At 39.1% G+C, this 20,763-nt stretch overlaps 6 protein-coding genes and 1 long non-coding RNA gene across 13 annotated transcripts; 1 reads left to right on the plus strand and 6 right to left on the minus strand.

Annotated features, from left to right (window-relative positions):
• Positions 1-97: 97 nt before the first annotated feature.
• LOC135430474 (leucine-rich repeat protein soc-2 homolog) lies at positions 98-7,647 on the minus strand. Of its 3 annotated transcripts, XM_064685158.1 has the most exons (6): positions 7,502-7,645; positions 3,581-5,620; positions 3,232-3,524; positions 1,418-2,049; positions 944-1,353; positions 98-886 (listed from the first exon to the last, which is right to left on the minus strand). In XM_064685158.1, exons 2-6 carry the CDS (start codon positions 5,549-5,551, stop codon positions 572-574), a joined length of 3,621 nt encoding a protein of 1,206 aa, XP_064541228.1. In that variant the 5' UTR covers positions 5,552-5,620; positions 7,502-7,645; the 3' UTR covers positions 98-571. The 3 variants fall into 3 exon arrangements, with proteins under 3 accessions (XP_064541228.1, XP_064541227.1, XP_064541229.1); XM_064685157.1 differs by having other exon boundaries at positions 98-1,353; XM_064685159.1 differs by lacking the exons at positions 98-886; positions 944-1,353; positions 1,418-2,049 and adding an exon at positions 3,069-3,120 and having other exon boundaries at positions 7,502-7,647.
• Positions 7,648-7,744: 97 nt separating this feature from the next.
• LOC135430475 (lactosylceramide 4-alpha-galactosyltransferase-like) lies at positions 7,745-9,569 on the minus strand. Its single transcript, XM_064685160.1, has 2 exons — positions 8,937-9,569; positions 7,745-8,875 (listed from the first exon to the last, which is right to left on the minus strand). Exons 1-2 carry the CDS (start codon positions 9,542-9,544, stop codon positions 8,290-8,292), a joined length of 1,194 nt encoding a protein of 397 aa, XP_064541230.1. The 5' UTR covers positions 9,545-9,569; the 3' UTR covers positions 7,745-8,289.
• Positions 7,953-16,278, plus strand: LOC135430479 (uncharacterized). 4 transcript variants are annotated; one of them, XR_010436619.1, is made up of 5 exons: positions 7,953-8,199; positions 12,096-12,185; positions 13,926-14,523; positions 14,584-15,153; positions 15,239-16,278. It is a non-coding gene; the product is annotated as an uncharacterized LOC135430479 (long non-coding RNA). The 4 variants fall into 4 exon arrangements; XR_010436617.1 differs by having other exon boundaries at positions 7,954-8,199; positions 14,584-14,905; positions 14,981-16,278; XR_010436618.1 differs by having other exon boundaries at positions 7,954-8,199; positions 14,584-14,826; positions 14,981-16,278.
• On the minus strand, positions 10,843-12,073 carry LOC135430424 (lactosylceramide 4-alpha-galactosyltransferase-like). The gene is made up of 2 exons (XM_064685089.1): positions 11,490-12,073; positions 10,843-11,428 (listed from the first exon to the last, which is right to left on the minus strand). The coding sequence occupies exons 1-2, from the start codon at positions 12,071-12,073 to the stop codon at positions 10,843-10,845; spliced, it is 1,170 nt and encodes a 389-aa protein (XP_064541159.1).
• LOC135430477 (lactosylceramide 4-alpha-galactosyltransferase-like) lies at positions 13,865-15,223 on the minus strand. Its single transcript, XM_064685161.1, has 2 exons — positions 14,570-15,223; positions 13,865-14,504 (listed from the first exon to the last, which is right to left on the minus strand). The coding sequence occupies exons 1-2, from the start codon at positions 15,091-15,093 to the stop codon at positions 13,919-13,921; spliced, it is 1,110 nt and encodes a 369-aa protein (XP_064541231.1). The 5' UTR covers positions 15,094-15,223; the 3' UTR covers positions 13,865-13,918.
• A 15-nt stretch (positions 16,279-16,293) lies between the features above and the next one.
• On the minus strand, positions 16,294-17,578 carry LOC135430478 (lactosylceramide 4-alpha-galactosyltransferase-like). Its single transcript, XM_064685162.1, has 2 exons — positions 17,066-17,578; positions 16,294-17,015 (listed from the first exon to the last, which is right to left on the minus strand). The coding sequence occupies exons 1-2, from the start codon at positions 17,527-17,529 to the stop codon at positions 16,430-16,432; spliced, it is 1,050 nt and encodes a 349-aa protein (XP_064541232.1). The 5' UTR covers positions 17,530-17,578; the 3' UTR covers positions 16,294-16,429.
• A 1,227-nt stretch (positions 17,579-18,805) lies between these two features.
• Positions 18,806-20,426, minus strand: LOC135430437 (lactosylceramide 4-alpha-galactosyltransferase-like). 2 transcript variants are annotated; one of them, XM_064685107.1, is made up of 4 exons: positions 20,345-20,426; positions 19,558-20,264; positions 19,174-19,499; positions 18,806-19,116 (listed from the first exon to the last, which is right to left on the minus strand). In XM_064685107.1, the coding sequence occupies exons 2-4, from the start codon at positions 20,112-20,114 to the stop codon at positions 18,917-18,919; spliced, it is 1,083 nt and encodes a 360-aa protein (XP_064541177.1). In that variant the 5' UTR covers positions 20,115-20,264; positions 20,345-20,426; the 3' UTR covers positions 18,806-18,916. The 2 variants fall into 2 exon arrangements, with proteins under 2 accessions (XP_064541177.1, XP_064541176.1); XM_064685106.1 differs by having other exon boundaries at positions 18,806-19,499; positions 20,345-20,423.
• Positions 20,427-20,763: the final 337 nt, after the last annotated feature.

The raw sequence follows: 20,763 nt of genomic DNA on the forward strand, positions 1-20,763 counted from the left end.
TTTTTTTGGCAATCCTTCGTTAATTCAAATTTAATAAATATCGCTCACTCCTAACGAGAACGCTTATCAGAGATTTCGATTAATAGTCAGAAATATATTTGTGTATATATATATATATATTTTTGCTTTATTTGCCTTTTCAGAATTTGAATAAAATTTGCTTTTTTATTTTCTTTAAAATACGCCTGACTCTATGTAGATTTAATGCGCTCTCTATAAATAATTCGCTTCATATGTTATTGATGAAATCACAAATGGGGGCTTTTCATGTATTATTGACATTATTGATGATACCTTCTCCACACGAGCACATTCAAAGTTTTAAATTTCACTATCGTTTAAATCGTATGACTTGTTTTTTTCATTTATGTTTAATCCATCTGATGTTTAGATTTGAATTCATTAAGTTTCACTAATTAACTCTATACGTAATTATTGTTTGATGCATTTTCATTTTACACACTTTAAACATTAACTTTTGTTTAATGTGTTTTTAGCGTCAATTTTTTTTTTTTTTTTTTGTATTTGTGTGCTTTTACTCTAATAACATATTTAAAAATTAATAAAATCTCTACGTGTTGTAAGCAGGCTGCGCACTGGCCGGCTGATAGGATGATTGACAGCAGTTGTCAGGGAAGCTGTTGGAGTCGCACGCGGCTACCGCGGGCGCCGGCGCCGCATTGGAATCTTCTTGTTCTGTCTTCATCCGATCTTTAGATAACCGGCCTTCGTCTTCGTCTTCGTCGCTGTCATCCACGACGATGTTTAGCTTCTCCTTGGGCATATGCAACGTCGTCAATGTCGACTCGTCGACTGGATTGAGATGCACCATCTGATGTGGTGCTCCGTCTTCGGTGAGCAGCTCGTGCAGCGTGCTACCATCTTGCTGTTTGGATATCTTATAAATAGCAGGACACGATTTGGAATTTTTAACATCACTTGCATCCTTCAGTTTAGTCATCTCCACATGACTAACACGCTCCTCCAAAAGTTGCGCATTCTGGTTGTTATCCTCGATGCTGCAACCAAGTAAAGCTGCCATGGCAGCTGCCTGACTGCTGCTCGCGCCTTCTGGATTAACATATAGTTCTGATTTGCTAAAGAGCAACATTTGCGGATCTATTTTAAAGTCGTACAACTCCAACTTCTGATGATCCAGATTCTCGTCAATATAGTTGATGTGTATTGGCGAAGTCTGCAGGTTCAGCTGAGAGCGATGGAATAGATCGTCCTCTGGCGGCGTATAATAAAGAGAAGCCTTGCTAGCCGAATTGTTAGCGACCATCAGACGTGATTTAATTTTCTGTATGTGCAACTCCTTCTCCATTTGGCTCTTTAAGTAACAGTCTATGTCTGCAAAGAAAACACAGCGAAATATTTATTTCATCTAACCACAAAAATAGATACCGATACTTACCCTCGACAATATCCTCCTCGCAGCGACTGCGACAGTTTTCGAAGTAGATGCTGGGCAGATTTTCCAGCACTTTGTTCAATGACTGCTGCTGATACTTGTAGCCTTCGCGTAGTCGCAACACCTGATGCGCACTGAATTTGCGGATTTTGTTTCGCTGGAAGACATAGTTCTCTCGCACCCAGCTCAGTTGGCCGGTGGAATAATCGCGCACCTTCTTCACCTGATCACAGTATTGATCTTTCAGCGCGGTGAGATGATTGGAGCCCATGTCGCGGAACTCCTTTATGTGCTTGGCCTGCGTAGTGTAGCTGCTTTGTATCCACTCGACCTGCAGTGCGCAATTCTCCCGTATACGATGCACCTGCTGTGCATAATTCTCACGCAAACGCTCCAGCTGCTGGCTCTTGTAGCTCTCAATGCTGTCCAGCATTGCGTAAATTTGCCGCGATCTTGGTGACTTCTTATTCCGATTCGCACAACAGGACAAACGATCGCAGACACCGTATCTAGCCAGGCAGCTGCGCAATCCTTGCACCAGGAGTGTGAGCATCAAAAATGCCGTGGCAAGCAGTGTGCCAGCCAGAAGGCTCTCGATTTTGACACGATAAAATACAATTGGATCGATGTAAAGTCTGTGAAGGAAATAGGAATAATTAAGTTATCTTTGATATGGAACGCTAAAAACCATCACGTGGGACACGTTAACTAAGGTTAAAATTATTAAAGTTGTTGTTTCTAATTAAAATGAATACACAAATCTGCCGTCCGCGATTGATGACCCATCATTCAGGCAACTGAAGAAATAGAATTCGGGCTCGAATCCCAATTTAGTATAAGGATGTAGAGTTTTCCAAGACGATGCTATTTGAAAAGATAGGTTAATAGTTTATAACTAAATCCCATACTCGTTATAACAATATTAATAATATGTACAATTAATTATATTCATTGATGTAGCTGCATCTAAGTGATCCAGCCCTGAACATCGAGGATCCGGGTTTTTTGTATTAGCCGAACTCTTTGCAAGTGTTATTTTAAAGTATGATTGATAGTTAAAAACTATAACCTTAGAAAAAATATTTATCTATTAACGTGTTGGCCAGCAATCTAAAATGTCATTTCTTTATTTCTGGTGAGTTTTCCTTTTAAATGTAATGTAAACTTAATCATTGATAAACAAAATACAAAGGGTGCAAACGGTCAACTTCGGCTTATTAAACAAAATACAGTCCAACGTATATTATTGGGATAAAACAACATAATTTGCATCTCCTTAGTAATAAGTTTATTTAACGAAAAATACTTTCAACATATATGACAAATTTTATATAACAACGTTTTGGAATACGTCTTGACATTCTCCTTTCAGTAGGTTTATATGCACAGCATCCGGTAGATACGCAACTAACTCTATGGTAAACATGGCTCTATCACAGTTATCACAATACTCCCACAAACAGGGCAAACCTAGAGTCCATCTGGTTGTACCAAAAAAACAGTTTTGATCTACTGATCGCAGAAATGCCTGCTTCCCAGATTTGTTCAAAGTTAAGCAAGGAATGGGTCACTTCTTGGGGATGGTCTTACCAGATTAAGGTTCTTCTTATAAGCCTAATGGCTTAGTACAAGTAATTTAAGGCTTGGGTGGACCTCTGTTTTGTCACTGTCAATAGATCCCAGTATAGCTGGGTCTACAAATGGTGCTATTAAAATATACTTTAAAAAATCAAACTAAGGAAATGCAAATTAAATTTGAAGACGCATGACTGTTAGGTGCGCAGGCCTGAAAATGAATATCGTTTTTATGATCTTACCTTATGCCAGCCGAAGCATTGCCCATCACATTAAAGGCATAGCAGGTGTAGAGGCCGCTGTCGCCGCGTGATATATTGTGCACTAGCAGCGAGCCATTCTCGATGAGCACCACACGCTGACCCACAGTGCTTTTCTGCCTGCTGATGTTTATGTGCAATGTCTGGGCGTTGCTGTCGTCCGTCAGGGCGAAAAGTTCAAATTTACTGGGCTGATGTTCTTTATCGCTGTTGATGATGATGGGTCGCTTGTCAGGATCGGCGTGATGACGCAGAATCTTGTGACGTGGCGTCACCTGCAAACAGTAAACCAATTGTTGGAGCAGGTTGAAATATGAACCCAGTGACTTACCCAAATAATATCCGGGGTTGGGCTACCGAAGACCATGCACTCGAGCTTGGCGGTTGCATGTAGCCTGTACATCTTGGGCTCTGAGGATTGCACCACAACGGGCACGCTACAGTTGAGATTGCTAAGCACGCGTAACATGTCCCCGGGATAGCCATATTGACAGTTGAGTGCATCAATCTGGTTGTCAATATGCTCATACAAATCAAGTGTACGATTAGCAGTTATGGCTGCCCGTCGCAACGAGGTCGTCGCATTTGTTAACCAGCCGGTGAGCCAGTACATGCTGCAATCACAAATATACTCATTGCCCAAGATGTTTAAATATTGCAGCTTGTTGAGCTCTTTGAGGCTCTCCGGCAGCGAGCCCAGACGATTGCCGCGCACACTCAGACGCTGCAGACGCGTCAGGCTGCCAATCTGTGACGGCAGCTTGGACAGGCTATTGTCAGCCAGCAGCAGCTCACGCAGATTTCGCACATTGGCAAACAACGTAGCGGGCAGCTGGGTGAGCTGCGTATTTTGCTGCATAGACAGATAGCGCAGACGTTGTAGTATTTGCCCATCCACGTAGTCCTCATTACGGGATATCCAATTGGGCAGCTGCTGCAGCGGGGTCTTATCGATTCGCAGCAACACCAATTTGCGTTGCGTCTGAAAGAGTCCATCGGGCAATTGCTTGAACTGGTTTCGACTAAGGTCTAATTGCTGCAGTTCTCCAAGTGGCTGGAATATAATGGAGGACAGCAGCTTTAGTTTGTTGCCAGATATATTGAGTGTCACAAGCTGCTCCAGCGACTCGAAGGCCTTGCGATCGATGCTGCCCAGCTCATTCTGTGATAGATCCAGATGTCGCAGCTGCCGAAGATTATACAGGCTGTGCTTGCCTATGGACTGCAGTTGGTTGCTTTGCAGCTGCAGCTGGCGCAGCTGATTATTGAGTGAAAAGAAGTTGTCAGGAAACGAGAGCAAGCGATTATTGCTGAGATCCAACAGGCGCAGTTCACGCGCCGTTTGGAAAAGCTGGAAGGGCAAAACGGTCAACCGATTGCCGGCCAGATGCAGCAACTCCAGCTGCAGTGCACCCTCAAATATGTTGCGGGGCAGCTCGGCCAGCTCATTATCGGTAAGATTCAGCAGTCGGAGCTCGCTTAGCTGATGCACAAAGTGTACGGGCAGTGCCCGCAGCTCGTTGCGATCCAAGTGCAGCTCCAACAGATGATTCATATGCTGTAGCTCGGCCAGGCTGCAGTTGGCTAAACGATTGCCACTCAGCTTAAGTACTTTAAGGCGGCGCATGGCCTGAGGCTGCGCCCAGTGGATGCAGCTCAGCCGATTCTCACTCAAGTCCAACGTTTCGACAGTATCAAAACGTTGCCCATATTGCTCAAAGAGTCGCTGTAATATGTCGTCCTGCAGTGAACTAAGCATCCATTTAAATTGCCGTATGCTCTCGTACTGTTGCAGTTTCAGTGATTCGTCAGGATTGCCTGGTACATGCATCAGTGTCACCTGCTCATAGTTTATATGGCGATTAAACAGCAACTGGGCATTGATCTCTGTCACGCTCGTATTCTGACATTTAAGCTTTATAATGCTGTTGTCAGGATCACCCTGCTCGGAGCTTTCCTGTTCTAGTAATTCCTCCTGTCTGGTGTATAATGGCTGTGCACTATTATCTAGGAGCCAGGCATCATCGAGACTATCACCATCGTCTACATCCGAGTCGACAGCATGACCCACAAACGGCAAATGGAACTTGTAACCCAGCAGGGAGAATTCGTGTTCTTGCCATGTTCGAGGCGTTACTGCTCCCGTTCCCTTGGCTCCTATGGTTCTACCCTGCGTCTGCAACGTGACATTCCTTGGGCTGTACGCGGTGATACAGCCGAGTTGATTTGCCGCATTGGCGGCGACCGCAATGTTAACAAACAATGCAGCCAATATCAGGGAGATCTTGGATATTGTTTCCATTTTTCCGTGTGTAATCTCAAAAACTTATATGGCATTATATGTGTGTCATTGTGCGATTGCATATTACACCTGTGGACGAAAATATAAATTCTATCATAAATAAATGGTTTTAGTTAAGTGTTGATTTCTATTCAGAGACTGTACATATATAAAAACACAAGTACAGTATTTAGCAATCCATATCATAAAAAATTTTCGGATGGTTCAAATATGTTCTTTGTCTATATCATCAATAACATTTTTGGCATTGAGCCTAAAACTTATAGATACACCGGAAACCAAGTAAGAATGGTTATCTTTGAAGTGCGGAAGATTAAATACCCTTGCAGAAGAACAACAATGCACTACGTGTTATCTTAGCCACACAACGTTATTGTTTACACAGTAATTATAAATTATAATTTCTACATAAAAGACTCGTTATATTAAAAATTCTTATCTTTCAGAACAACATTTTGGACACTTTAATATAGAATTACGAAAGCCCCTGTAAAATTGGTAAATTTATAATATTTAATTAATTGGTGGGTATTAAAAATAAAAATAGAAATTAAGAAAATAATCTATTCTGGCCACCAAGAAATACTCGCTGTTGCTTGTACTCCATCCTAGTTTATGTGTTATATAACACAAAATATAATAAATAAGATACAAAACAAGCATCCTGTCATCCTGATATTGATATATCGTAAAAACAAATTTTTCTTTTTCGCCTTTTCAATAAGTTAGAGCTTTAAAACTCTTGCACAAGTAGGTAGAGATGTTATACACTTTTTACTTATTTTTTATAGCTACAGGGTACCAAAAGGAAAATTAGCTAAATGACAAAAAAAAAAATAATGCGCAATGTACGCGAAAAAAGACTCAAATGAGAGATAATAATTAAATTAGCACAAGCAAAACATGAACATACAATATAAATTCATATGCACGTACCTATGTACATTTTCTTATGCACGTTAAAGTAATAAACTGTTCTTTTCTTTTATTAAGTTGAAGTTTAATGCCATTGAAATCGAGTATAAATCTCTGAAAAGATGGCTTATCAGCTTGCAGCAATACAGTTCGTATAAAACGACGAGCGTCGGCGACTTACACATTTATTTGTACATACATTTAAAGAGCCATTCATCAAAACATATGTATGTACATACACACGTATTTATTAAATCGTTACATTAGTTTTTTAGCTACTTGACTTGCGTCCATAGAGAAAGTTACATAATCAAGAATCGAGAATATACATGCATACGCATGTGCATTTGTAAGTGCAACTGTATGTAAAACAGTCTCAGGTCGAAAAACAACAGTTTTAAAAATAATTCATATACATATGTACATTTTAACTGGTATATACGAACACAAACAAATACACATTACATACTTATAAAAAGATGTCTCTTTCTGTCTGTCTGTGTATATATGTATATAAATGACGTCTGAAAAGCCGCTAATGAGCAGAGTACAAATAAGAAATGTGTGTTTGTATTGACACGCACACCAAGGTGAAACGACACACGTTAGCGACGCCAAATGAAATAGAAAAACCATTCACAAAATTAAGCTAGACTCTTAATTTGTAACTGAGTGCGTCTTACATTTCTGTCAAGTGTTAAGGGTCAGTTTGTATGAATTTGTGAGTTTTTTATATGTTCTAGTATAATATCGACCCAGCAGCATTTTCATAACAGCCCGAAACTAAGCAGCTGGAGTTTAAGATGGGGCCTTAGTATATACATATACACATATACATATGTACTTCGTTCTGTTTTTCGCCCTTTGTGGCAAAATCAACCGTTTTTGCAGTAACTCAAACGCACACAGCCATAATACACATATGTTGAAACATTTATAAATATTAATGTGCACATAGCATAAATTTACAATTTGCACAGATGAAGCACTGCTCTTACAATCGCGAAGAATGTAAAATGTATTAGGCACACTCACCGCTGCTTATAGCATTTTAAAAAAGTTAAATCTCCAATATTTCCGACGCAGCAATTGGTACTTGTGCAAAGACGATTTAACTATGCAATGCTAACTATGCAATGTTAACTTAACAGATTTATGTTATTAAGTTTGTTTCCCTATTACTATTCTGTTATAGTTTTACAATGTTAAAAACTTGTGTTATGTTGTAATCATTTGAATTTGTCCATCGTTTTAGATTATTCATTTTATCAGTATATATAAGTTACGTTTTGGCCTCAGTATATTTGTATAAATCATTATTTGACATATTTATGGTATAACTCTGTTAACTGTTAACACGCTGTTGTACTCAATATCTGCTCTTATGCTGCCTCTCAACCCTATGGAACCATCGATAAAAATTTATTTACATATTGCATTGAATCACTAATCATACAACATATGTTGAATGTAAATATTATCAACCATTGTTTTAGTTATTGTTTTTTTCGCTTAAGTTTAATTGTCGGTTTTTTGTAAGCATTCTTTTCAAAAGTTTAAGGTATTGTTACCAGTTGTGTACAACTATCGATATCGATAAGTGAATTAGTAGCAGCGCAGTAGATTTAAATTACCTGCAGTTGCAGTTGCAGACAACCAACAGCTGATTAATGCGGCGATTGCAACTGTACATATATACGCACTTATGTATTAAAGTTTTCGACGATCAAGAGGTATATTTAACTTCTGACTTATATCAAAATAATATCATTAACAATATCCTCATAAACAACACAACTGAAACATGAGTAAGCCAGATGGGATTAATAGAACAATTCTCCAGTGGCCGCAACGACCCTTGGACAATGTTGTACCGCCCACTGCATATAGGCGGATTTTGAATCAATCTTAAGGGGCCATCTTCTAACTATGTGATTCCACGTATGCACCATTCGCGAATCCTTAGTGCGGGCCAGCGTTTCAGTTGCGTTCTCCGGCTCGAAAAACATTTTGCACTCGTCAAATCTCACCTCGTAAAATGCTTTAATATCGAACACTCTGAAGCCGTGACAGCAATCGCGATTATTCACCATGAGGCTAACATTTTTCGTACCGCAAACCTCTGACAAAACGCGCACTAAGCCCATGGGGCCATTATGGGCCCACGCATCGCTCTCATAATTCTTCTGAAAGTCCTGCAGAAATAATTCGCCAAGCTGATGGCCAAACCCGTTGGGCTCCAAACTTATAACACTATTGCCAATGCTATCTGATCTCTCAGCACCTGCAAAGTTTAGTGGCTCATCCTCCAAGCTGCGTAACTGCAGGACGTCCATGTCCAGGTAGACGCCGCCAAAGCGATATAGTGTTATTAATCGAAGTAGGTCGGAAAGGTGATACATCAGATAACTAAGTGGATAACACGTAAGTCAAGGTAGTAGCTAAATTATGATAGAAAATAACTTCAAACCTTGATGTAAATAGATCACCTTTCTTGACCCAATCCCCGATGGGCGTATCCTGTGCATAGTGTTCCAGATTAAGCGACCGAAAGTGCACACTTTTGTAGCTTAGAAGGGCATCAATGATGGGAAGTGATTTGTTAAGGTGGGTGGGGCAGGCAAACAGAACAAATACTTGGAAATTAGGATTATGTAAAGCGGCAGATTCAATGGGACAGGCCTGGTGCGCCTTAATTCTACTCATTTTGTACTGGGTATATGAACGATGGCAGCTGCTCTCAATAAAAAATATTGTTCGTCCTGGCGGAGGTTTTGAGCTGGACAAAAGAATATCCTCTATAATTGTAGGCACCGGTTCCTCTTGAGGTTCTATCTTTAACACCTCCGCATGCTCTGGCGTTGAGTCTAATTTTTCCCGTTCTGTTTTCTCTATAGGCTTTTCATGATTGTGTTTCGTGGACGCAGGAGTATCCTTAATTTCTGTCCGAACTTTTCTCCAACTTGAGGTCGAGGATATTATGCTGAAAATTAAGGCAGCCGCAACGAGAACCACTAACAACAGACGCCGTTTATAGCACAGATTAGGCAACAGTCTACTTTTTGGGCGTACGGACATGACGATGCTGGCGGAGGGTACAAATAAGACTGACCAGCTATTTAATAGGCAAAACATTTTACAACTCGATGTAACAATCATGAGAGTTTACTCAGCTGGGTCAATTTAAACACACCGACTTGGCTGTTTCCTATTTGTCGACGTTACAAGCTTAAATGCTGTAACAAACCGTTACAAGCAGTTAATAATCTATAAATCCATATATATAAACAACGAATCGAGAAAGGATATCGTCAGATCATTGGTTCGTAGTTGATAAGATTTTGCATATATGTAAGAAGCATAGTGAAACTTATCAACGGCCAGTTTGAACTTTGAACTATAGTAGCTATATAATATAGTGGTCTCATTCGGCCGGAACCGACATATGTACTGCCCGCAACAGTAAGACGGACCAATGAAAAGTTTGAAGACGAAAGCTTTAAATCTGAGAGACTAGTTTGAATAGAAACAAACGGGACGGGTATGGCTTTGCTTCTGATGGTGCTATATAGAATGTATATCCCTTAAAGGATCGGAGATGTCTGTTTCTATGCTTTACAGATTTAATCACAACATTATAATACTTTCAACAGGGGTATAAAAAGCCTCAATCTTCGCGTGTTATGCTGTATGCTCAGCTGCTTCAACCCCTAGATGAACACTATGGAGTATTTGCTCTAGAATAACTTCAGTGTTTATTTGCCGAGCTTTATTTTCAGGGTAATTAAACTGCATCCGAATGTATGTCAATCCAAAGCTCAAGGAATATTCATGCTTAAGTGACTTTTTGACAAGTTTGGGAACAATAAAAGTGAAATGTTAACAGACTTCAACTCAATAGTTACCAAAAAGTTGTCGATTTAGGCTCTAAAACTAAAGGTTTTTAAATAATCTGACCCAATTTTATTATCGACGCTGCCATCTCTGCGAATAAAGCGTGGCAATCGGAATGTTCAGCTGTATCAATAAGCAATTTCCTACCTACTTACACTTTACCAACTTAGTCGGCTTAAACAATCAAGAATATCAATATTGAATATTTCCTATGACAGCAAATGTCAGCATATGCACACATTTATTCTGCTTATTGATGAATTCCACGTGTATATATGTTTTAAAGTTTTAATGGAAATCAACAGTGCAAAAACCCCAAAATTTACATTCATATCTATTCACAAAATACTCATTTCCTTAAAGGGGGGAAAAATAAATTAAATTTGCTTGACAGAATACATTATACAACAAAATAATATTTCAAAGCCACCGAAAACATTAGCCTCATCAATCTTTTCAAATATATAGATATTCTATATGAATTAATAGAACAGCTCTCCAGTGGCCGCAACGACCCTTGGACAATGTTGTGCCGCCCAATGCATATAGGGGGCCTTTGAATCAATCTTAAGGGGCCACCTTGTGATTATGTGATTCCATGTATGCACCATTCGCGAGTTCTTAGTGCGGGCCAGAGTTTCAGTCGCGTTCTCCGGCTCGAAAAACAGTATGCACTCGTCAAATCTCACCTCGAAAAATGCGTTAATATCGAACACTCTAAAGCCCTGACAGCGTTCCCGATTATTCTCCATGAGGGTAACATTTTTCGTACCACAAATCTCTGACAATACGCGCACTAGCACCATGGGTCCATTGTGGGCCCACACGTGCCCCATATAATTCTTTTGAAAGTCCTGCAGAAATAATTCGCCAAGCTGATGGCCAAAGCCGTTGGGCTCCAAACTTATAACACTATTGCCAATGCTATCTGATCTCTCAGCACCTGCAAAGTTTAGTGGCTCATCCTCCAAGCTGCGTAACTGCAAGACGTCCATGTCCAGGTAGACGCCGCCAAAGCGATATAGTGTTATCAATCGAAGTAGGTCGGAAAGGTGATACATCAGATAACTAAGTGGATATCACGTAAGTCAAGGTAGTAGCTAAATTATGATAGAAAATAACTTCAAACCTTGATGTAAATAGATCACCTTTCTTGACCCAATCCCCGATGGGCGTATCCTGTGCATAGCGATCCAGATTTAGCGACCGAAAGTGCACATTTTTGTAGCTTATGATGGCATCAATGATGGGCGTTGATTCATTACGGTGGGTGAGGCAGGCAAACAAAACAAATACTTGGAAATTTGGATTATGCAAGGCGGCCGATTCAATGGGACAAGCCTGATGCGCTTTAATACTACTCATATTGTACTGGGAATCTGAACGGTAGCAACTACTCTCAATAAAAAATATTGTTCTTCCTGGCGGAGGCTTTGAGCTGGACAAAAGAATATCCTCTATAATTGTAGGCGCCGGTTCCTCTGGATATTTTATCTTTAACACCTCCGCATGCTGAGGTTTTGGAGATTTCGTCCTTAACGTCTTTGCATGCTGAGGCTTCGAGTCTAGTTTTTCCTCTTCTGTTTTCTCTATAGGCTTTTCATAGTTGTGTTTCGTGGACTCTGCAGAATCCTTTATGTTTATAAAAACTGTTCTCTCATTTGAGATCAAGGATATTAAACTGAAAACGGACACAACAGCAACCACGACCATTAATCTCGTATGTCGTTTATAGATCAGATAGGGTGACAGCCTACTTCTTAGACGTAAGAACATGACGATGTTGATGCGAAGTTAAAGTCGAGACTAACTAACTATTCAATAGGTAAGTCATATAAAAGTTTAATGTAACGAGCCTATTTTTTAGCTTGGTTAAACAAAACATTTTTCTAGCTAGAACCCATTGAAAATTAGTAAGCGGGGTATAATAGTTTTGTGCAAATGTATGTAACAGGCGGGTAGAAACATCTCCGACCCCATAAAGTATGCTCAGAAACTATCAAAGCTACAGAAATTTTGAACGTACAAGTTTGTTTCCGATAGTCGAGATTATGCCACGTTTCCAAGTAACTGTTAAAAATGGATATCGAAATTATGTTATTTTAAGAAAATATCTTTGGTTGAAAAAGCTAGAATTAATTAATTTGACGTGGTGTGGCTGAGGTGATGAGGTTAAATGGTTTTGCGAGTTCTAGTCCGAGTTAGTTCTCTAAACTTTTTCTTTCTTATTTTTTTTTTATAAATCCTAAGGCAAACGAGCGCCTAGCGCGAGGGGGCTTTGGTTGGCTCTGAGTATCCCATAGTCGGGCATTCACAACTAGAACACTCGTAATTGTTTTTTTTTTTATTTGTAGACGCTAGCTACATATTTGAAATGAAAGAAAAATAAACCCCATACATAAGCACACAAGCACATATAATTGTGTGTACTATCTGTGCATATTATACGACAACCTACTTACCAGGTTTGGTCTACCTTGCTCTCATATTTTGGAGTTGGCTTATAAGCCATGTCTCAAAATCTATATTTACCGATATTTTGAGATGTGAAGGAGGTAACCTCGTACTCCGTATGGCATACGAGAATAAATATTTCTAAGAGATATCCTGAATCCATAATCAAAATGCCGTTGCATACATTCGAACTTATAGAAACCAGATCAGCAAACCGGCTTTTAACCAAACTAGGGCAAAGCGGGAATTAAATTTTTTTATTGTAAGGACCGAACCTTACACCAAACCAAATGCTCAAATTCGCTAATCCGAAGGCTGAACCGAACCATATATTTTTTAAAATTTGGTTTGGCTTAATATGGTTGGCATTATTTTTTTTTTATAAAAGATCGACAACCAATTGAATCTGAATTTGAGTGAAATCAATGTAACCATATTCTACAATGTAGCCATATTGTACAGCAATAAAACAATTAGCAACCCAGCGCAATATGCGCGAAGCATCGATATCGGAGATGATATCGATACTTCAAGCACTTCAGTTGTTGGATCGTGGCCGCACGAAAGGGAAAAATTCTGAAATAAAGTTAACGATTGTTTGTATTTTACAATTATACTAAATATAATAATTTTTTATAATTTTGAACCAAAAGTTGAATCAAACTTGAGTTCAATGATGTGAAAAACTAGGCTAACGACCCGCACCTAAAACAATGAGCTTTACTAACGGAAATTTTGTTTGGCTTCCATCCTTGTTAGAATCTGAGCGGAATTCAAGATGGGCCAGAAAATTTGTAGCATATGTGGAAGATAATGGGTTAAGCTGAGCGGATGTGGATTATAAATAAGACCGGTAAGAGCGATGATGCTCGTAGACTACGCACACGCATTCAAAACTTAATGGAATAAACAACTGTATATTTTTAGGCTGTCAAAGATAAGGAACACTTGCAGATAGATACAAGTTATTTTCTTTGAAATCAGCTATTCGACGCCATAATTACAATCTTTAAAAATTGTAAGGCGTGGCTAAGTGTAAATCAAGTAGCATTTACGATAACGAAAAATATTTATTTTATATTATATATTTATATATTTATCCGCTTAATAGAATAATTCTCCTGTGGCCGCAACGACCCTTGGACAATATTGCGCAGCCCACTGCATATAGGCGGATTTTGAGTCAATCTTAAGGGGCCATTTCGTGACTATGTGATTCCATATATGCACCATTCTGGAGTCCTTAGTGCGTGCCAGCGTTTTGCTCGCCTTCTCTGCATCGAAAAACAGTGGCCACTGCTGATATGGCACCTCGTAAAATGAGTTAACATCGAACACTTTAAAGCCCTGACAGCGATCGCGATTATTCATCATGAGGGTAACATTTTTTGTACCACAAATCTCTGACAATACGCGCACTAAGCCCATGGGTCCATTATGGGCCCACGCGTCGCCCTGATAATTAACCTGGAAGTCCTGCAGAAATAATTCGCCAAGCTGATGGCCAAATCCGTTGGGTTCCAATCCTATTACACTATTGCCGATGCTATCTGCTCTCTCAGCACCTGCAAAGTTTAGTGGCTCATCCTCCAAGCTGTGGAGCTGCAGGACGTCCATGTCCAGGTAGACGCCGCCAAAGCGATATAGTGTAATTAATCGGAGTAGGTCGGATAGGTGAAACATCAGATATCTGAGTGGATAGACAACACGTAAGTCTTAGTGGAAGCTAAATTATGATGGAAAATAATTTCAAACCTTGACTTAAATAGATCGCCTTTCTTGAGCCAATCCGCGATGGGCGTATCCTGTGCATATCGATCCAAATTTAGCGACCGAAATTGCACATTCTTGTAGCTTTGAAGTGCATCAATGATGGGAAGTGATTCGTTACGGTGGGTGGGGCAGGCAAACAAAACAAATACTTGGAAATTTGGATTATGGAAGGCGGCAGATTCAATGGGACAAGCCTGATGCGCCTTAATACTACGCATATCGTACTGGGATCCCGAACGGTAGCAACTACTCTCAATAAAAAATATTGTTCGTCCAGGCGGAGGTTTTGAGCTGGACAATAGAATATCCTCTATAATTGTAGGCGCCGGTTCCTCCGCATGCTGAGGCTTTGAGTCAAATTTTTTGAAAGAAAGAACTTTTCTCTCATTTAAGATCAAGAATATTGAGCTGTAAAGGAACACAACAGCAACCACGAGCACTAATACGAGATGTCGTTTATTGATCAGATAGGGCGACAGCCTACTTTTAAGACTCAAGAACATCATGATGCTGAGCGAAGGTAAAGACAAGACTAACTAACCATTGGATCGATAAGAAAAATTATGGTCCGTGTGACGATCAAAGCAGCTTTTTTCAGCTGGGTCAATTTAAACATTTTCTTGGTCTGCTGTTTGTTTTTTGTTATTGTAGACGCTAGCTACTTATTTGAAATGAAAGAAAAAAGAAACCTCACACCCATTTATATATATATGTATATATATACATATATACCATGAAAAATTGTAAATATTATTTGTATACATTATACAAGAACATATATACCATGTTCTGTGTATCTAGCTGTTATATTTTGGAACTAGCCGCCTATAAGCCGAGTTTTGTATATGTATTTACATATGTATATTAACTGATATTATGAGACTGGAAGGAGATAAACTGGAACTACGTATGGTATACCCTGTTACCCTGGATCCACAATCTAGCTGACCTTACAAACACGCGAGCATTCTTCTCCGGGATTTATTATTTACTCAGCTTTTTTTCATCTGCGTTAGTTCTAAGAGGCCGTTGAATTTAATAAAAACCAGGGCAGAAAGCCGAATTTTACCGAACTAGGTCGAGTTGTGAACTTATTTTTTAACGAAACGAACCTTAAACCAAACAAGTTGCCCAAGTTCGTCGTAAAATTATTCATTTTCATTATAATAAATGATATTGTTGAATCTTTTTTTAAAATTTGGAAAATGTATAAAAACACAAAGGTTAAATCAACACCTGTGTTCATTGATGTGGAACACTACGACCGTACCAGCTGCAATTTTGTTTGGTTAACAGCCGTGCTAGAATCTTCTGCCCACATATTAAATACTAAATAAGCTCCAAAAATAGCGGAAATCAAGATTGGCTAGAATGTTTGTAGAACATATAATACTAATTGGGTTAAGATAAGAGTGGATGTATAGACAAGACCGATTATGCCCTCAAACTTAACGTACCATATATACCTGATTACAAGGGTAACGCATTTTTGGGCTGTCGAAGATAAGACAAACTTAATGACAAATAAAAATTAGCATCTTTCAAATCATTTATACGATGACATAGGCTTAGTGCAAAGCAATTAGAATTTGTTAACACTGCTCTACACGATAAAAAGTTTACTTATGTCTTACAAATGTTCAAATGACAAAACTCCGCAAATTTCAAATACACTAATCAATGCATTCTAACCTTTTCCTATTGAATTATACAATGTTTATTCCTAATTTATTCACTTCAGAGAGAACACAATAATTTTAAAACAAAATACTTTGTCATCATTCCTGAAAGAATATACCCATGGAATCAATTGAAAACGAAATGTGAGGATTTTTATCTGGCCTAATCAAATAGTTCTCCCGCGGCCGCAAAGACCCTGGGACAATGTTGCGATGCCCACATCATATAGGCATTGATTGAATCGGTTTTAAGGGGCCATTCCGTGACTATGTGATTCCATATATGCACCATAATCGAGTTGATAGTGCGGCCAAGCACGAGAAGCGCGGTCTCTGGCTGGAAAAAAAATCTCCATTGCTGCCATGGGATCTCGTAAAATGCGTTAACATCGAACACTTTAAAGCCCTGACAGCGATCGCGATTATTCACCATGAGCGTAACATTTTTCGTACCGCAAACCTCTGACAATACGCGCACCAAGCCCATGGGTCCATTGTGGGCCCACGTGTCGCCCTTATAATTAGCCTGGAAGTCCTGCAGAAATAATTCGGCAAGCTGATGGCCAAAGCCACTGGGTTCCAATCCTATAACACCATTGGCGATGCTATCTGCTCTCTCGGCACCTGCAAAGTTTAGCGGCTCATCCTCCAAGCTGCGTAACAGTAACACATCCATGTCCATGTAGACGCCGCCAAAGCGATAAAGTGTTATTAAACGTAGTAGGTCGGATAGATGAAACTTCAGATAACTAAGTGGTATATAGTAGTAGCTAAATTATGATGGAAAATAATTTCGAACCTTGACTTAAGTAGATCGCCCTTCTTCAGCCAATCCGCGATAGGCGTATCTTCTGCATAGCGATCCAGGTTTAGCGACCGAAAGTGCACATTTTTGTAGCTTAAAAGGGCATCAATGATGGGCATTGATTCGTTACGATAGGTGGGGCAGGCAAACAGAACAAATACTTGGAATTTTGGATTATGCAAGGCGGCAGATTCAATGCCACAGGCCTGATGCGTTTTCATACTAATCACATTGTACTGGAAATCTGAACGATTACAGCTGCTCTCAATAAAAAAAATTGTTCTTCCTGGCGGAGGTTTTGAGCTGGACAGTAAAATATCCTCCGCAGCTGTAAGCTTTTCATTTGAAGTCAAGTATTTTATACTGAACACGAACACAACAGCTACGAGGACCGCTAATATCAGACGTCGTCTAGAAATCAGGTAAGTCGAAAGGTTACTTTTCTGGATTAAGAACATGACGTTGCTGATTAAAATAACGACACAACTAACTAATATATTTTTAATTTAAATGTGATGATCATGACAGCTTATTCAGCTCCGTAAATTTAAACATTTTTTTGTGTCCGCAGAATTATACTTGAAAACCGAGGATCCTTCATCGCAGTTACAAACCGTTATAAGCAATCATGTGTAGATACACGTTACATATGTAGTTACACGAATGCATACACATACTAAGCTATCGATGCCATCATCGATACATCGAATTACATCTGTTGTGTCCGCTTTCGATGATTTTATCATATATCTAACTTGTCCATCTCTTTTCATTTATAAATATTGACATCAAATATTAAATCTTGATGTGGCTACTGACATTAAGAATATATTTATTTTGTTTACAACTGTTTTTTTTTGAGTGTGCGAATGCGAACATTTATCAATTAGAAATATTCACCAGCTACCGCATATACCTTAGAACAGTGCTTTTTCGCATATATCCCGAGGGCCGGGTTGGAGCCGACTTTGATCAAGCCTCTATAGGATGCCTTGTTCACTAAATGTATTAAATAAGAATTTTTGGTAATTGCCAAACACTTGTAAATTTGGATTATTCGAGGCGGCAGATTCGATGGCACAGGCTTGTCTTGCCGTCAGATTCATTACATTGAACTGCGTAACCGGATGATAACATGTGGTCTCGTGGAAGAATATAGTGCGACCTGACGCAGGTCTTTTTCCAACGTTGTATACAGCTAACGGGTCCGCGATTTTGTATCTTTGATATTAAAGCGTGACTAGGTCTTGTATTATAGATATTACAAGAAGCAACATCACACCAACGGCCAAGATGGTTAATATCAGACGTCGTCTTTGGATTAGAAAATCCATCAGCAGTTTCCTTTGAGTGAAGAACATGATGATTCTGCCTATCTATGCTTATGCAACTTGCTAACTATTTCTATAAATATTGCGATCATCACGATTAAGTTTACTCAGCTGCTTACAATTTTAAAGACTGTCGCGTCTTGCTTTGTATAGAATCTTTTGTTTTATATGTATATATTGGCCCTAAGTCCACATAATTAAATGCTTATAAAGCTCCAAAAAATACAGTAAAATCACGGAATAAAGAATGCTTGGTTGGAACCCTCGTAGCATATGATTAACTGTGACCTAATTAGTATTATCAAAGAGATAATAACAAAACAAAATCTTTTAAAGCCAATGCAGCTTACGATACTAATCAGAATCTTTATGAATTCTAGAGCATTGCTAAGATAAATAGTAGTTGACGGATTTACATTTAATTTATATAATTTTTTATATAATATCTATGTTTTTGCTTTATTATTAACATTTTCAGACAACATATTTTAATATTCTTAATAATACTGCAGATTTAGAAATAATCACCAGCTGCCGTATAGACCCTAGGACAGTGATTTTCCGCATATATCCCAAGGGCCGTGCTAGAGCCGACTTTGATCAAGCCCTTATAGGAAGCCTTGTTCCATAAATGAATTAAATAAAAATCTTTAGTAATTGCCATTGTTTCCTCCAGGTATTTGGGCTCAGTATAATGCTTCCACTGGGGCCAGCCTAACGGGTAGAAAGCGGTAGAGTTGAATACTGTTAACCCCTGGCAACTTATCCGACCTTCTTGCATAAGTTTAACGAGGTCGTTGCCACAAAGATTTTTTACAACGCGTGTTACAAGAGCTGGTTCATTTTTTACATAGGCCTTGCCATTATAATTTGTTTCGTAATCCCGCAAAAATAATTCTGCAATCTCATGGCCTTTGCCAGTGGGTTCTAGGCTGATTACAGCATTGCCCAAAGTGATATTGTCGTGAGCACCCACATAGTTCAGTGGCACATTTTCCAAGCTTCGCAGCACCACCACGTCCATGTCCAGGTAGATTCCACCAAAGCGGTACAGACTAATCAGACGAAGTAAGTCGGCTGTGTGCTGCATCGGAAAGCTGAGTGGAATATAGATTAAATGAGGTACTCACCAAGCGACAAGTAATATGGACCTACCCGGAGTTAAGCAGATCACCTTTCTTGATCCAATCCTCAATAGGAGTGTCTCGCGCATAATTACTTATGTTCAACTGACGAAACTGCACATTTTTATAGCTCTCAATGGCATCGATGAGGAGTTTTTGGCCGCCGGATAAAGGACGGTATGTGGGACAGGCAAACAATAGAAACACTTGGAAATTTGGATTATTCGAGGCGGCAGATTCGATGGCACAGGCTTGTCTTGCCGTTAGATTCATTACATTGAACAGCGTAACCGGATGATAACATGTGGTCTCGTGGAAGAATATAGTGCGACCTGGCGGAGGTTTTGAGCTCGAAAGTAGAACATCTTCTACGAAAATCTTATTTAAAAGTATTCCCATGTTGTATGCAGTTGACCGGTCCTTAATTTCGTAATTTCGATAAATAAGCGTCGATATGTCCTGTGTTGTGTATATTACAAGAAGCACCACCACACTTACGACCAGGATTGGTAATATCAGACGTGGCCTTTGGATCTGAAAATCCTTCAGCAGCTTTTTTTGAGTTATGAACATGATGATCCGACCCATCTATACTTATGCCACTTACTAAGCTAACTTTTACCTTACCCAGCATTTTCTCCAGTATTACGATCGTAACGATTAAGTTTACTCAGCTGTGCCAATTTTCAATGACGTTGAATGGAATCTATTGCATTGTATGCAATCTGTAATTGTTATCTATGTAAAACACATCTTGTTACATTATCGCATGTGAATAAATTTGACATTGATAGTAACATTGTAAAAAAGTTACATACAATATGATATTAGCACTGCTGTCTTTAATTGTAACCAAAATGATTATTTAAATAATAACGATAGTTTATTTCAAATTTTGCATACGATGATAAAATATAAAATTCGATAAGATACTCGATATCCAGATCGATATGCCAAACGAGCTACTTATGAAATGGGCTTAAAAAATACCAAAGATGCTCTGCTTCTTTTTTTTTTTTTTTTTTGGTTTGAGAAAGACAGTTACAAAAGCTGTCTATGGGGTTGGTCGTCGCAAAACAGTGCGGCAGATGACCAGATACGTTGTAGCTAGGACGGCGCAAGGCAGCCCTATGTGTAGTCAGTTGTGTGTGTTGTGTTGTGTGTATCTGTAATTGTGATAGATATGTGTTTATTATTAGATGCTTATTCCTGCTTCATATATGAATTTTGTTAATTC

Source organism: Drosophila montana, unplaced genomic scaffold (genome assembly GCF_035044405.1).
Source record: "Drosophila montana isolate Dmon_TW-CO22-7 unplaced genomic scaffold, ASM3504440v1 contig_3013_1, whole genome shotgun sequence".
NCBI classification, from domain to species: domain Eukaryota; kingdom Metazoa; phylum Arthropoda; class Insecta; order Diptera; family Drosophilidae; genus Drosophila; species Drosophila montana.